The sequence below is a fragment of the Vollenhovia emeryi genome, unplaced genomic scaffold, assembly GCF_000949405.1.
Source record: "Vollenhovia emeryi isolate VEMERY1.0 unplaced genomic scaffold, V.emery_V1.0 DF939142.1, whole genome shotgun sequence".
In the NCBI taxonomy this organism is placed as follows: Eukaryota; Metazoa; Arthropoda; class Insecta; order Hymenoptera; family Formicidae; genus Vollenhovia; species Vollenhovia emeryi.
In genome coordinates, this window is record NW_011967224.1 from 1,476,175 (window position 1) to 1,491,623 (window position 15,449).

The window sequence follows — 15,449 nt, forward strand, 5'->3', positions numbered from 1 at the left end:
ACTAAGTCCTAGCATCGTGGACACAGGCCTTAACGAGCGCATTTTACTGTTCGCTCCTCGCTCGATCCTTCAGCACTACCATTTCTTGTTAGACTTCTGAACTTAATTTCAATGATACCACGCCGCTCTCTGATTTAATCCAATTAGTGGAAACTGGTCGGTCTGTACACAAGAGCCACATAATTTGTATACTTACTACACAAATGTTTTCATGGATCGGCAGTTCTAGGAGTAAAAGCCTAGGTGCATAAAGGTGCAAAAAGTGCAGAATCACTCCAGCATCCCCTTCTCAAGACAAAGCGTACGGCAATTAATTCTCAAAACAGCGTAAAACGATTCCTAAAATCGCGGTCGTTCCGTATTTCTAAACTCAAAATCCGCCACTGACGATTCATCCTGAAATCAATATTCCGGTCGATGGACGACAATGCGATCGCGATAACTAACGTGAAATATGAATGGGCAATGTCGCGATCGTTGCTCGCAGCTATTGCAGGCAGTTGGCGAAAAATGGCGACGCGCCGCTGAAACGCCATATGAAATGTCCAGCGACGCTACGATCGCACGGAGCGCGGCTGACAAAACTGTCGCATTTCGCGCTACGAAAACGATACGCATACCTTATTGAGAGGTGGATTTTCTGTTCGAATGCACGCCTGCAGCCTCGGGGCCGAGCAGAGTCACGTCGGAGGGTCACCAAGAGCCCAGAATCCGTTGCCTCGGCGCAGAAATCCAGTCGCGATCAATCCGATCCACTCCGGGCGCCCGAGAGTCAATCCGACGTCCGGCGGCGGTCGTGCACGACGTCGAATAGCATCCTCGCGAGCGTCCGACACCTCGCGACACGTTCTCGCGTGCGAAACTCACTTTCACGAGGACGAGAAGCGCGAAATGACTCGAGCCCGTGTGCCGTCAACCGCCGCGTGAAGTGCGCGTCCCGCGTGAAGTGCGCTGACCGCCATTTGAGATCTATCGATTCTCGAAGTATCGAGGTTCCTGAAGAGGGCGCTAGTGTACGGCGATACGCTGCGAGGCCTTTCGAGAATGAGTTTTCGCCTACGTCGACGTTAATATTATATCTCGTCAGTGCCGAGGCGCTTGTTTATCCTTAATCTCTCATATGCATGACATTTCGCCGCCCATTGACGCTACTATCACACGTAAGCCAACGAGCTCCTTCGTTTTCCGTTGTCCTGCCTCCGGTGCGCAGGTTAGGTTAAGCTCGACGTGCATTAATTCGCTCCGGGTCGTGTTGTGCAAAAAGCATCTGTTTGAATAATCAAGTAATTTTTGTCCATCCCCAATTGTTACCCGAACCGAATTAATGCACCGTACTTTACGGCCCCGGCCAGAAAGGTTGTCCGGCGTTTTACGACAAGTTTTCGGAATATTCGTACGTGGCATTGCATATTCGTACACATTCCTTCGCTCTAATATTGCGTCGCTGCACACATTCGTGAGCAAGAGCCGTAATCTCTCATGTGACAGACTGTTTCCGAAATTTCTCATAAAACGTCGGACAACCTTCCTGACCGCGACAGTACACGCTCTTATTCTACGTCGTTCTTCCTTCGTTGCCTATTTCTCCCCTAATTTTACGTCAGCGCGTCGAGTAAATCAATCCGTGTCTTGCTTGTAGAAAATGTTGGCGTTGGAGCGTATATCTGATCAAACCGGATACTTGGTGCTGACCGAGGACGGCGCCGTGTTAACGGTAAGTGGCAGCTCTCGATCGACGATCCTTTCCCTCGTAGCGGCAATTGGAATCCTCCGCGTCTGTGTTGCAGTCCGGAGGCGACTTGGAGAACGATGAGCGAGTGGCGAACATTATCAGTAGCCTGGTCACCCTGACGAATAAGGTCGACGCCAAGGCGTTTCCCTCGCACGATCCCTTCGAAAAGATATCGATCAAGTATAAGGACCACTGCTACGTCGTGTGCCTCTCGAATAAGAAGATTCACGTGGTGAAGAGGAAGCTGCCGTCCCCGACGACGGCGATCGTCGAGCAGCAGCCTACCGCCGACATTTAGATACGAGTAAAGAGAGAAGACGTCGCAAAACAAATCTATTCTTTGTAAGCTTTGATATCTGACTCGAGTTCAATTTCTTCGATCATTGCGAGAGATTTCTATTCACTGTTATGTATATACGTGTACCTAGAGAAATATATGTATTCTAAGATTGAAGCTAGTGCAATGTAGTTTTAGGAAGAGTTACATGCCTCTTGTATGGACGGCTTCTTTCGATCTGTCGAGCAAAGTATTCTTCCGGTATGTAACTTGAGAATTATAGCTACGATTATTCTTGAAATATATTTTTTATCAAAATACTTTTGTAAGCTGCATCTTACTCCTAATATTGATGCGTCTGGTGAGAATCGGAGGATTACTTGCGTGTCTTATTTACAAATATATTATATATAGTACATATCGCTTCAAAGTAGGTACATGAGGTGCTAAGTGTCACTATCGGTACTGGAACTGTCGTAATTGACCAGAGATGCGCCCGAGTTACCAGCTTTCGAGGTGGTAGCATTACCCGCTACTTCTTGTACCTTCGGCGACTCCTGGCTCTGTAGTTTCAATCGGTCATTCGAGGAGGACGCTTTCTTCCTGTTTTTAGATCGCACGATCGAAACTAGCCGTTTCAATTCCGCGCCTTCTTTTTTCCTGGCGCCTGAAAAGGAAGACGCTCGTGAAAAACACAAGTTTAATAGAAAATGTACACTCCGGTTCAGTTGAGTGTCGAATAAACACCTTTCTTGTGAGTGAGTAACCTGGCCAGTTTGATGTCATCCTCGTGCTCGTTCACCAGGTCGATGTCGAGCCCAGCCTTCTTTAGTAACGCATGATCTCCAGCCTGCCTCTTCTTGAGCTCCTTCTTTCTCTCCTGCAACACAACAAGCCAGTCAGTAGAAATTCGAGTTGATTCTTAACGCGAGACTTAAATATATCTCTCGAAAACACGGTGGAAATAAATTGTAAAAATAATGGCCGTACCCGAAATAAGGCTCTCACTGCGCAGTTCGAGCTGTAATCGTCTTTCCAGATACTCTCGTTCAACGCTATCGCACCTTCCAGCGCAGAGTCCCGAGACTTGGCCACTTTCTTATCTTCCATGCCATGCTCCAACTTGTACATGGCATCGTCATACAGTCTACACGATACCTCCTTCGTTTCAGGCACCACCTGTTCATTCTGCTTAGGGTCCCATCGATTTTCCTGACGCCTCGCACCGCTCACTATGACGTAATCCAGATTCTAGAAAAAGCAGATGGACAATGTTAACAAGTGTCGCGGGAACGGCGTCCGATACGTTCGCATTGTTCATCAGGACTCACAGCGGGATCGGTTTTTATCTCAAAGTGATTGTCGCAGAGATGACACTTCATGCGGAATTGATAGAGCGGCGTGCTGTAGTACATCCCGATCTTCTTCTTCTCCGCGTTATACCTGACGCCCATGCCGATGTGATTCCCGCATCCGTCGCACCATATATTGTAGGGCATCTCGAATCGTATGATCAGGATGCCCATGTGGATCTTGCGGGCACGCTCGCGCAACGCGTGAGTGCCCAGGAACTTGTTGAGGCCACCGGCACGGGGATCATAGTCCGGTGGATAGTACAAATTCGTTCCCTTCCGTTCTCCCATCGCGCTACAATTTATTCGCACATCAAAACAATTGGAAACATTCAGCAAACCTCAAATTACAACCGATTACACGCGTTATATAGGGTGACCAACTCTTAAACATTTAATTTCGGGACATCAGTTTCCGAAAATCGGGACTTTTTGTACATCAGATTACCTTGTAATATGCATGTACATGTCCCTTCTTGTTTATTTTACATATATGATATATCTTGACATATTATCTTTTTTAAATAGGTATGTTGAATAAATTAGATACACGTAGATAAGGCAAATGTTTCTTCATTATCAAGTCAACATCGAACATTCGACAGAACATAGTCTTTTACTATTTTTGAAATATAAATAATCATTAATCTAAATTAGACTAATAAAATTCTTAAAATAAAATGAAAGAACAATCATCAACGGAACATAAAAGCAGGAACATAAAATATAAAGGTTATAATGAATTTTAGTTAATGAATATATGACGTATTATTATATTTTATATTATTTATCTTATATTATGTAAAAAATCGAGACAAATGGTGTCCCGCCTAAGGTTCTCTCGGGACAGCTCCAAAGAGAGTCGAAAATCGGGATGTCCCGAAAAATTCGGGACGGTTGGTCACCCTAGCGTTATAACTGTCGATCCAAAAATTCCTTTTCACCACAGTTCGTACGCTATACCGGTTATCGTTACAAGCTGTCACTGTACCTTGATTCCTTTTCAAGACTTGAAAGAAAAAATGGAGCAACTTGCTCCTGAAATGATGTATTTGACGAACTGTGTCGACTCAGTGACGTTGACTTTGACGTTCGTTCAGTAGATTGGAGACGGAATATAATATAGCAGACAGCGCGATCTGAAACGTTTCCTTCAACTAACTCGTGTATTATTGCATGGTACATAACTTGGAAGCGAGTAAAATTGGCATTTGTGTATCGGCCGATAGCGCATTGTAGCGAGTAACTCTGATCAACCAGAGATGACGCTAGCAGTATCCTTTTTTTTTATCAAGTAGAAACCGCCAACGCCCCTCACAATCAAACAGTGGAAGACACCACCCTCCAGTATAGAACAAGTCAACTCTTCTTTAGTGAAGTCCTCTATCATGAGATAGAATTCTAATACGAGATAGCAGGTTTTCAACGTTCAAATTCAAGCACGAATCTTTTTTCGCAACGATTACGCGAACTAACAATCAATTTTCCCTTAAACAGATTTTACTCCAAGGGCAATAATTTCATGACGGCTATTAATTTAGCAGAAACTCCGCTGTCTTGTATTAGGAGCCTATCTCATAATCACAAAATCTGCGCTTATTTGTTATAATAGAAAATTCAAATGAAATGTGCGCGCTGCGAAATTTTCGCACGAAAGTGTATATCTTTGTAGCTTTAGTAATTTTGACGAATAATTAGTTTTAAATATGTATTTGTATAAATAAAATCGTGGCCATCTACGCAAACACGTTACGCCATTTATATATAAACAGTAATTTTAATATAAAAGAGCGCTTTTACATTTATTTATTTAAAGAAATTAACATGTACATAAAGATATTAACAGTAAGACCATTTTTTTTTCATGGCTGTAAGTCTCCTAATTTTGGGCTCCATCATTCTGGTGTCCCTTCAAGACTTACGTATTCGGGTTCGCCACGGTTGCAGATGGCGACCGGATGGAATGGAACTAGCCCATACAGCACATATGTATATGTTGCTGAAATGTTGCAATATTGAATGTTGAAGTATAAATATCTTGTCTAAGTTGAATCTAAGTTAATGTTTGTACATTGATTCTTTATGTTGCTGCAACGTAAAACAATCTTGAACAAATTATTATTTTTTGATACTCAAACAGATACTTAAAAAATGTATAATTATGAAATGTATGTATATATATGTTTTTGCAACAGTGAGAAATTTTCTGAGCTAAGATTGCATTATTGTTTTAGCAAATATTTGTTTTAATATTGCAATGTTGTAATGAAACGTTTCTAAGATGTTGATCCATTACAGCATTGCAATGTTGCATCAACGTTGAAAAAATATTGTAAAAACGTCTAATGTCCGCTGAATTGTAATGTCTTGTAAATGTTACAATTGAACGTTCAGAAAACATTGTTGTTGTATGGGCATACGGCACACAAATGTTGAATTAACATCTCAGAAACGTTCCATTACAACATTGCAATATTGCATCAATGTTACGAAATGTAGATTCAACGTTGAAAAGATATTGCAAGAACGTCTAATGTCCGCTAAATTGTACTGTCTTGTAAACGTTACAATTGAACATTCAAAAAACATTGTTAAATTATATTGAGTTGATATTGGTCGCGTTTAGCAGAATATTTTTTACAACTGTTGGAAGTACTGAAATTGGATTATTCCTCTAAAACAATAATCCAATCTTAGCTCAGAAAATTTCTGACCGTTGCAAAAATATTAATTACATTTTTTAAATATCTATTTGAGTATCAAAAAATAATAATTTGTTCAAGATTGTTTTAACGTTGCAGCAACATAAAGAATCAATATATAAACAGTAACCTAGATTCAACTTAGAAAAGATATACTTCAACATTCAACATTGCAACGTTTCTGCAACATTATTTTAATTTTCTGTGCTGTATGGGATGGGTAGGAGAGTCTTTATCACAAATTAAATAATTACATAATATCAACGATTTTGTTATATGCTAATATTGAAGATGCTGTGTCATTAGTGTCTGGGTCCTGGCCTTCCGGTTTGCCCGCAGAATCCGCGCAATCGTTTCTGTCGACAGACCGAGACACATGTATTTACGGAGCGTCTCAAAAGGTAGCTTTTAATCTCCGCTTCGTTCAATAGAAGTCTTTCGAGGCGCGCGGTATAACAGCACGACACACTTCGGTGTCGTGAACTCTGTATGTCTCAATGGTACACGAATCCCCCGTTGGATGTGAGCGTTCCTTTGTGTGCTGGCTCGGAAATGTATCCCGCAGATCCGCTTTCGCCGATTCCCTTCCCTCGCCTTCCGTGTAAGCGCCGGTGACGAAAGTTCTTATCGTCCATAAGGATACAACCACTTGTACCTGTATCTGGCGGGACGTGGATAATACGCGAACGCGTAGACCACTGCAACAGAGAGCACGGCTGCATGCAACAAAGTGCACAGTGACACACTTTTTCTTATTAACACGTGACAGATATATTGATCTATCACGAAATTTTCGCCCTGGGGAATATGCACTAATTCTTTTTATTCGAGTAAAACAGCTAATTCTTTCCCTAGTAGCACAATATATTGACGCAATATTGGGAAATAATGGAAATCTAGTATTCCCAATATTGGTCCAATATTGTCAAATAGACGCCTTCTCTTATTCAGCCAGTATGTTTATTTACACGAAGAGACCAATGTGGTTACCACATGTATAATTAGGGTTGGCATAATCCCAATAAATATAGTAATCTTTGGTACGGCTATATCTGTGGTTGTCATACCCACATTGGTATGATAAGTAGTGGAGACAATTATATGCGTTTTGTGCAGCAAACTAGTGAAAGTTGCAACACAAAAAATGTAATTGCCCCTACTATTTGTACGGCATTTTAGTTGTTTTTTCCTTAGCCGGTCTTTCCGTGTAGCAAATACTGGCCAATGCACTTTCAATATAAGTCTAATATTATATAATTATTATCGTGCAATATTTACATTGATTCCATGGCCAATATTGGCTTTACGTTGAACAATGTCAGTCAATGCATTTCTAATATAACCAACATTGGACCAATGTTTAGTCAATGAACTGTGCTACTAGGGTCAAGTCTAAGTCTGCAAATGTCCTTTCAAAGCAACTTTTGGTTTTTTGATATAATCGCGAGTATTTGCGATGATTCGGAGAAAGCCTGTGACAATATTTATCCTACTTGCCTATCTTTCTGTGAAAATACACGCTTGATACACCGCATTATTTATTATCGCCTATATAATAATAATATAAAAGGAAAGTATATATTTAATTTTATTACACATCTTCGGGACTGAAAGATACGCCGGTCTGCGCACTTTTCGTTCTAATATTTGGGAGATGGAAACAGTCACCGACAAACATTTGCCGCATCCGACAAACGTTGCGAGAAACTTTTGTAAAGGGATTGTTCACCCGCCTATCATATTCATCGCCGACTTGCCGTTACTTGCCTCGACCTTATAGCCGATGGAGCCTCGTGTTCTGCAACGACATGTATCGCGCGAGTTGTTTGGCGAACGCCCGCCTCTCTCGGACGTTCCTTTTACGGAAATGATCCAGCGTGCCGAAGGCCGAGGTCGGTACCAGCGATCCTTGGCCCTGCCAATAGTAAGCAGACGGCATCGGGCTCAAAAGCGGTACCCTCAACGGGCCGCCCAAGCTGCCGTGAAGGTAGTTGCTGCCGTGAAGGTAGTTGGCGAACTGAGGCTGCCCGTGAAAGTCCACGTTCGGCTGCAGCTTGGGCAGACCGAGGACACCCGAATCGCCCAGGAGGGACACCTTCAACGGCGCGATCTGCGGCTCGGTGTCCACGGTCAGACTCGCGTATACCGACGTACCGCCGTCGTCGTGTGGCAGCTTGGGCGGGTCCAGCGGAGAATTATGCGGACCCGGATATTGAATCTGCGGCGGGTATCCCACGTTCGGCTGGATCGGTAGATTTGGGTCCACGCCCAGGTTCGAGAACTGATGATGCGACGTGACCTGCGGCAGTTCGGCCTGCTGGTACGCGCCGTGATCTTGAACGGCAGGATAATTCTGCTCGTAGTTATATGTAGGATTGCCGTGGTTCGCGGGGTAGTGACCCGGTACACCATAGGTCGGGTGCTGAGCTGGAGGATAAGGGTCCGCGTTGTTGTCACTGTTGCTGTGACTGTCCTGGCCAGCTATGGTTTGATCCTTCAAACCGACGCTACCTTTCGGCACGCTGTTCAAGAGACTCTTGATGACGGAGCTCTGGGTCGGTTCGCCGAAACTCTCTGCCAGCTTGGCCGGTTCCGGTTTCTCCTGCACCGCCGCGTTCGTATGCTGATCGCTGTGCTTGTCCAGGTCAGATTTCGTCGATGTCACGATCAGCAGGCCGCCCTGACCATGGTCTGTGAACGTGACGTCTGTCAGTCTCGTCGACAAGTTAGTTCGGTGCTTTAAAGTATTAAGTAGAAGTTCGTTAGTCGAGTTGGAGTATGAAAGCAGGTACGGTCGAGATCGATTAGCACGTTTGTTGCGTATGTGCCGTGGGTACATTGTAACGTGTGTCCGTCGAGCGAGTGCCAAGTGTGAACAATGTGACAAGTTTCCAGTTCTAGATTCGCACGGATTCGATACACGGGTGGTACACTTACACATACTTGCAGGGAACTATCGCAGGGTTTGCTACAGTACGGAGCAGTGCGTTTGTGTCGCGCTAAATTCTAGAGAGGTGAATTTTGCTTGTGTTACAGTGACAACGTGGGGCAATCTCTTTATTTTTCGATTACAGAGTATCCCAAGTATCGCTTTGCCAAGCGATACGCTGATGACTTCGATATATTTTAGCGCGTTTACGTATAGACACGCGTACCATACATATGAAAGAAATTGAAAAAGTATGTCAGGAAACAGGCTTCACCGTAACTACTACCTCTCGCCAACTTTCGGGGAAAGTGAAAGGTCGCGTGCTGATACATTCATGGGGAAACATTCGTGAATCGTGAAACGAGGCAACATTCTTCCGGGAGAAGAACGTTGGCATTCACTGTATCGTTTGGCGACGGTGACGTGCGATGCGGAAAGGGAAATTCGGGCGTCATCGAGCGAGTCACATTAACGTGTTCCAGGAGAGGATCGAAAGCGCCGGCATACGAGATATTATAATTGTCAGATCACATCGACATTTGGCAGCAGAATTTATTCGTGAAAGCGATATTCGCGAGGTAATCGAATGCATTATGCTCCGAGTAAATTAAGAGACGTAACATCTTTCGCAGCTTATTAGTTTCGAAATTTCAAGAGAAACTTTTTAAAATGGCAAATTAATAAAATTCGTATGGCTCAAACGCGATAAATACAAATTTGAAGGAATAAAGGACTAATAGTCGTGGCAGGGTGTTAGTGTCTAAATATTTTATTCTAAATATTGCGAAATAAATTTAGAATAAAATATTGAGACACTAACACCCTGTCACGGCTATTAGTCCTTTCTTCCTTCAAATTAGTTTTTAAAATGACTTTTCTTCTTCTCCGTATCGAAGCTGTTCACTTTCTTCAAACAAATGGTGAACGCAACGTCGGAAATATTAGATGAAAGCAGTTACACTCGTCAAGTTCTCATCAACGCATAATAATGACTCTGAGTTAATTACTGGTATTCTTGGAAAGGCGCGAAGATGCAAGAGCAGAATATAAACCAAGGAACTTTGCAATCCTACAATTACGTATGGAAACGTGAAACCTACCGTCTGACGGCACGTAGGTTTCGTGTCCAGAGATGTCCGCGGGCACTTCGGAAAAATCGTCGGAGCCTGGTGGCCCTGGATAGCTGTGATCGTGACCTGCAATTTCGAAGGAAAGCAGTTGACAAAACGCTATCATGTACGAGATGAACCGGAGATCTTCTAATGCGATCGATCCAATAATTACAGATCAAGATACGTCATAAACGTCATACAATCAACAGTAATAGCAGCGCGCGCGCGCTAAAGAACTTTATCCTGCGACGCCAATCTATTTCATATCTCTTTAATCGATTATAACATTCGATTGTTATCATAAACGGACTCGAGAAAAGCGAATAATACTCAGTTAGGTCTCGAACGCGCGATTACCGTGAATATCCGGCTGCACGGATAATCAATCGGCTCATAAATACTAAAATGGCTTTCCAGAGGCACCTATTTCTCGATGCAAAATTGCACCTTCGATTTCCACGTCTAATCGGTTGAATACGGCGTACACAGGTGAGCGTACAATAGAAAGCAAATGCGTCAAGTTTTTAGAACTATTATGCGCCACGTTTGTTAGTTGCGCGTGTATGCGGCTCAGTTTTTTAATAGCTTTCTACACTGAGAGACCCATTTCGATGAATGAAACGAAATAATTCGATTGAATCACTTTGTTGACTGAACATGTAATTTGATTGTATAAAACGAAAAATATGTTGCTAAAACGAAGTTAAATGTAACAACTAAAAATTTTGTTTCCTTGAGTTGTCAATTTGAACAAAATTTTATGGTTGAGATAACAAATTCGTCCATCTCATCACGTCCTAAATAATTGTGCTTGTTGCGCGAACTAAATCGTTTAGTTGAATGTTATAAAAGGATTCTGCGCATGTTCGACCAAATTTGTGTGTTGATATAACCAAATTTTCCAACTAAACTTTGTTTCACTCAACAAAATTGGTCCTCTCAGTGTAATCGATCCTTCGCACCGAAAAACTGGACAAATTCTGTTCGGTGGAGATTGGATTTTACCTATATGCTGAGTCGGCGGATAGGGCGGATAATCATAATAAGGTTCCGGTGGATAAGGCTTCGCTGCAGCACTGGCTGCCAGTTGTTTACCGTAGGATGTGATAACATCCCCTGCTTTACTGACAACTTTGCCTTTGCCCGCTAGCAGATAGCCACTTCCCTTGACTAATTGACCCTTGAGAGCCAACACGCCGCCACCTATTGCCTTGAGAGCTTGGAACAACGTGCCGAAAATCGCCTTTTTGAAGTCCCACGGGCCGAACGGCTTCTCTTCGTACTGAAGAAATAACGAGATCGATGTCAAGTTAAATTACATTGTAGTTTATTGCGTAACGAAATAAATGTAAACTCTCGAGTAGCGGAAGTGGTGTATCTTCTTCATCTCTTCCCACCGACATCCTTCGTCTACTCATTTTCTAATTAACGTCGTACTAAATTGCTCGTTACTCAGCATAATAGCCTGTTTAACGGGCGATGCCGCGCGATTTTCACTTCGCGGCGTCATTTACTTTAATTGCTGCGCGGAATGTATCCAACGAGAAAAATCCTGACGATGATCATAAAGCGATTAAGAGTGCAGATAATGAAAAGAGCAAATAGTGGAAGAAGAACCAGTTAGTGTCGCTCCTTTGCGGCAATGTGGACGACCTACATACATCACGTTTTCAGCGTAAACAACCACTTTTCCTTTTTGCAAATACAAAGCATTTTATTTAATCAGTTTCTCCCTTTTTAAATTCGATGTAAAAATTTAATTTTCCCTGTACATAAATCCTTTGTAACGTTCCTATTATTATTCGCATTAAAATTCAAGTAAATTCAAACGCAAGGTACACGACATTAAAACCCGCCGCGAATAAAAGTGTGGATTACCGAAGTGTACGCATGTTCCACTGTAGGTGCGCCGTACACCGGTTTATACACCGATTCGCTGCTGCCAGCTGATGCTTTCGCTGCGGAACCACTTGACGCACTCACGACTCCATTTAACACTCCGCCTGCTATGCTGGTTAGAAGACTGGCGGATCCAACGTCGAAGCCCCTCTTTATCCTGTCCTGCATCAGCGCGGCGTATCGCGGGTCGGCGATAACGCCGATAGTTATCAGCTTTTTGTCGTCAATCCGCTTCGTCGCGTCCGGCTCCGTTTGTTCCGGCAGGGTCTCGGACATCTCCCAAGATACATTCTGATTCGCATCGCTTCCGTCTAACTGCTTCGTCCCGTCCAACTGATTCTGATCCACGGAAGACTTCCATGTCTCCAGCAAACCCGCGAGTTCGGATTCCCGATCTTCCGCGGTTCTTCGATACGGTGTTAATCGCTCCAGCTGTTCCGCCGCCCTCCTCAGCAGCATCTCCTGATCGTTCTCCACAGTTTCTGATCGAGCCACGATCATCGAGCACCATGTTACCATCAAGAACTCCGCCAGCTGAAACGCACGATGCAACCGACAAATGCGGGAAATTATAATCGATCCATTCGATCAATTCTTCGGAGATCGGGCAATTTTTTGTTGTACTAAACGCGAGGAAGAATTGTTAAAGAAATTCGTCATTTTCTACAAGTCTTTTTATTGTCATTGTGATAAAGTACGGCGATATCAGTAGTACCGATCGAGCCCGTTGAGTTTACAAACCATAATGCCGTGGGGTTTAGGGAAGTCTTTCTAATTCGTTAAGCGTCGTTAACTTTTTATCACAATGCATTTTGAGGGTCGAGTGTTGATTTCCGAATTGCTCGAGCGTGAAGCGCATCGACGCGAACGTAGCAAGTAGAGCGATGCTGGGTGAAAGTCACGCGACTACCGGCAATTCGAGAAGCCGTGCGCTCAACACGCGGATCGCCATACATGACTTGAGGCAAAAACGGCTATCTCGCAAATACTGATGATTTCACACAGATACTGCGAGACAACTACAACTAAATTACTGCTAATTAGCGATAAGACCGAGGTTGCGCAATCTGCTTCTCTCTGCGGCACAATCTTCTCCCTTCCGGGTTTTAATGTCGCGGACGTTAATCTGTCCGGGCCAAACAGAACGAAAACGAAAGAACAATTTCGAATTGCGAGACGGATACGAAGAACAATAGAAGTGACGCAAACGAAATTGAATATTCTGCTGATTCGTCCCACTTGAACGAGCGAGAGTGAGTGATCGCCGTAACCTTGATCTTGCATGCGTAGAGTCATCGACTGGCCTAGTTTGCCGTTGCTGTGCGTATTCCCGGCGATTTCTAAAAAAATCGGCATACAGCAAATGGTCGTTGATAAACATTTCTGACTTCCGTACTGAGGATAAAAATCGAAACTTCCGAACGAGAGCTATTCTTATAAAATGGAGAGAAAAATAAGACAATTTCCTCCGATGCAAAGTGTTTCGTAGCCACGTGTGAGTTTTTTGTCACTTGCTCGGATTATATCATTCACTTGTCAACTTTTTCAACTTCCGTCCCCTATCGAACACGTATGATGGCTGGAAAGTGATCTAATTAGAAAATAAATCATAGAGGAAGATTTGAAAGCAGCGTAAAGTGCGAAAACTAAACTTTCCAGTACTTTCGCAATTCATAAATTTCTAAGGCATTTCCGAGGGGCATGAAACAAAATACCGTGGGAAATTTAGATCTTTCTCTTCGCAAATAAAGGCTTGGAGTTAGAAAGATTAGCACACACAGGATGAGATGTTCAGGTTTGTTTAACGAACAATCAGGGAGAAATCAGATAGATGGAACGTAAGCAAAGATACACATATGCAATGTGCCTAGGATCAACACTGCGAATTATAATAAACAGAATAACTTGCGTAAAATTAGCATGGAGCTTGCAATTTTGTGGAAAGTAAACAAAATACGTGAACAAAAATGCGTTAATGCCGCAGTGATTATTCCTTCACGGCTTGCACAGCTCTCGTAGCCGAAGGCTCCCAAGCTATTCCGCGTAATTTTCTTCATTGTTGCAAGTGTGAAACTCGCGACGACGTGTATACCGAAGAAAGGTTACGGTCAGACTTCATAGAACTTTCACGTGGATGAGAAGCAAGGTGCCTCGCTCTCGCGTGGCACAAAAACCGCGGCTGATAACAAAGAATTAATGGTTGAGGAAGAAGATAAAGCGCAAAATCTCATTAATAATTCAAAGGAGATTGTAGAACTTTTCACTTGCTTGCTGCAAGATTTACTGTTGTGAGAAGAGTGAATAGCGCGAGTTAATATTAAAAATCGCAAATGCGAATGTTTCTTAATTATTAAATATTAATAAACACTTCACACGTATCCACAAATTAAGATGAACGAAACGCATGAGAACGTAAAGCGCGTACCTTCATATTTGACTTTCACGTATAACGGTGTACCGGTGAAATGATCACAGCACTCTCACTAAACTCACTGACTATCGCTACGGAATATATCCTCTCTTTATACCGACTCCCACTTTGCCGATGATCAAGAAAGTGACATCCACCTTGTCGGGTTGCGTCGGCCAAAATTCGCGCGAGGTTACGTTGCGGCAACGCGCGGAATTGCTTTACGAATGCTAATTAAGTAAAATTTTATCGTATGTATAATCGATTAAATAAGTAATTAGAGAAAAGAATTCTGATACGTAATTTCGATGTTTCGGTTTTGAAACAATATCTTTTATATTTCCAATTAAAATTTTTATATTGAATGGTAAAATTGTTTACATAACGCTGTTATATAAAAACATATTACGGCGGGAGAATTTTGCGTTGCAAATTTTTTACTGGCTCGTTGAGCCAATGTAGTGTCTCGTTAAAATCTGCGATTTCTGTGTTATCATAGTTCTAGAATTTTTAAGTGTTAATATTTTAAACCATTGTAGAAAAATTGCTAAACGACGCTAACTGGCAAATTCTAATTAAAGCAATTTATTGCGAAAAATATTACCTCAGCCAGGGTTTGAACTTCCCTACACTCTAGGTGGGCGTCTCACCAATTCGACCACTGAGTCTAGTCAAAAAATAAGTCGTTTAGCAATTTTTCTAAACTGGTTAATCATGTACTGGCGTCACATAATTATTTACGTGAATATTTTTAATAAGTATGATTAAGCAGCAATGATAAATAAATTCATGTATAACGCTCTGGACGCGACAATACGTTTTAAGAATATATCGTAAGGCACAACAAAGCAAAACGGAAGTCATTAAGCTTTGCATCGTGTCGCACTATCGAGTGTTACATCGTGGAATCGTTCATTTGCTTTCCTCGATTTCCATCGCGTTAACTTAAGCCTGTCACGAATGCAGATCGAAATTCGCGACACTGAATACAATTACGCGTTGGATGCACACTGCGATGTAGAAAGGCGGAAAAGGT

The 15,449-nt window shown here is 42.7% G+C and overlaps 3 protein-coding genes across 4 annotated transcripts; 1 reads left to right on the forward strand and 2 right to left on the reverse strand.

Moving 5' to 3' along the window:
* The first annotated feature begins 981 nt into the window (after positions 1-981).
* Positions 982-2,327, forward strand: LOC105566842 (ragulator complex protein LAMTOR4 homolog). Of its 2 annotated transcripts, none has more exons than XM_012021186.1 (3): positions 982-1,160; positions 1,640-1,714; positions 1,788-2,327. In XM_012021186.1, exons 1-3 carry the CDS (start codon positions 1,125-1,127, stop codon positions 2,028-2,030), a joined length of 354 nt encoding a protein of 117 aa, XP_011876576.1. In that variant the 5' UTR covers positions 982-1,124; the 3' UTR covers positions 2,031-2,327. The 2 variants fall into 2 exon arrangements, with proteins under 2 accessions (XP_011876576.1, XP_011876577.1); XM_012021187.1 differs by lacking the exon at positions 982-1,160 and adding an exon at positions 1,204-1,283.
* Positions 2,328-2,377: 50 nt separating this feature from the next.
* Positions 2,378-4,561, reverse strand: LOC105566843 (coiled-coil domain-containing protein 130 homolog). The gene is made up of 5 exons (XM_012021188.1): positions 4,353-4,561; positions 3,341-3,656; positions 3,000-3,260; positions 2,757-2,889; positions 2,378-2,676 (listed from the first exon to the last, which is right to left on the reverse strand). The coding sequence occupies exons 1-5, from the start codon at positions 4,544-4,546 to the stop codon at positions 2,456-2,458; spliced, it is 1,125 nt and encodes a 374-aa protein (XP_011876578.1). The 5' UTR covers positions 4,547-4,561; the 3' UTR covers positions 2,378-2,455.
* Positions 4,562-7,795: 3,234 nt separating this feature from the next.
* LOC105566844 lies at positions 7,796-12,592 on the reverse strand. Its single transcript, XM_012021189.1, has 4 exons — positions 11,983-12,592; positions 11,110-11,386; positions 10,093-10,188; positions 7,796-8,754 (listed from the first exon to the last, which is right to left on the reverse strand). The coding sequence occupies exons 1-4, from the start codon at positions 12,520-12,522 to the stop codon at positions 7,838-7,840; spliced, it is 1,830 nt and encodes a 609-aa protein (XP_011876579.1). The 5' UTR covers positions 12,523-12,592; the 3' UTR covers positions 7,796-7,837.
* Positions 12,593-15,449: the final 2,857 nt, after the last annotated feature.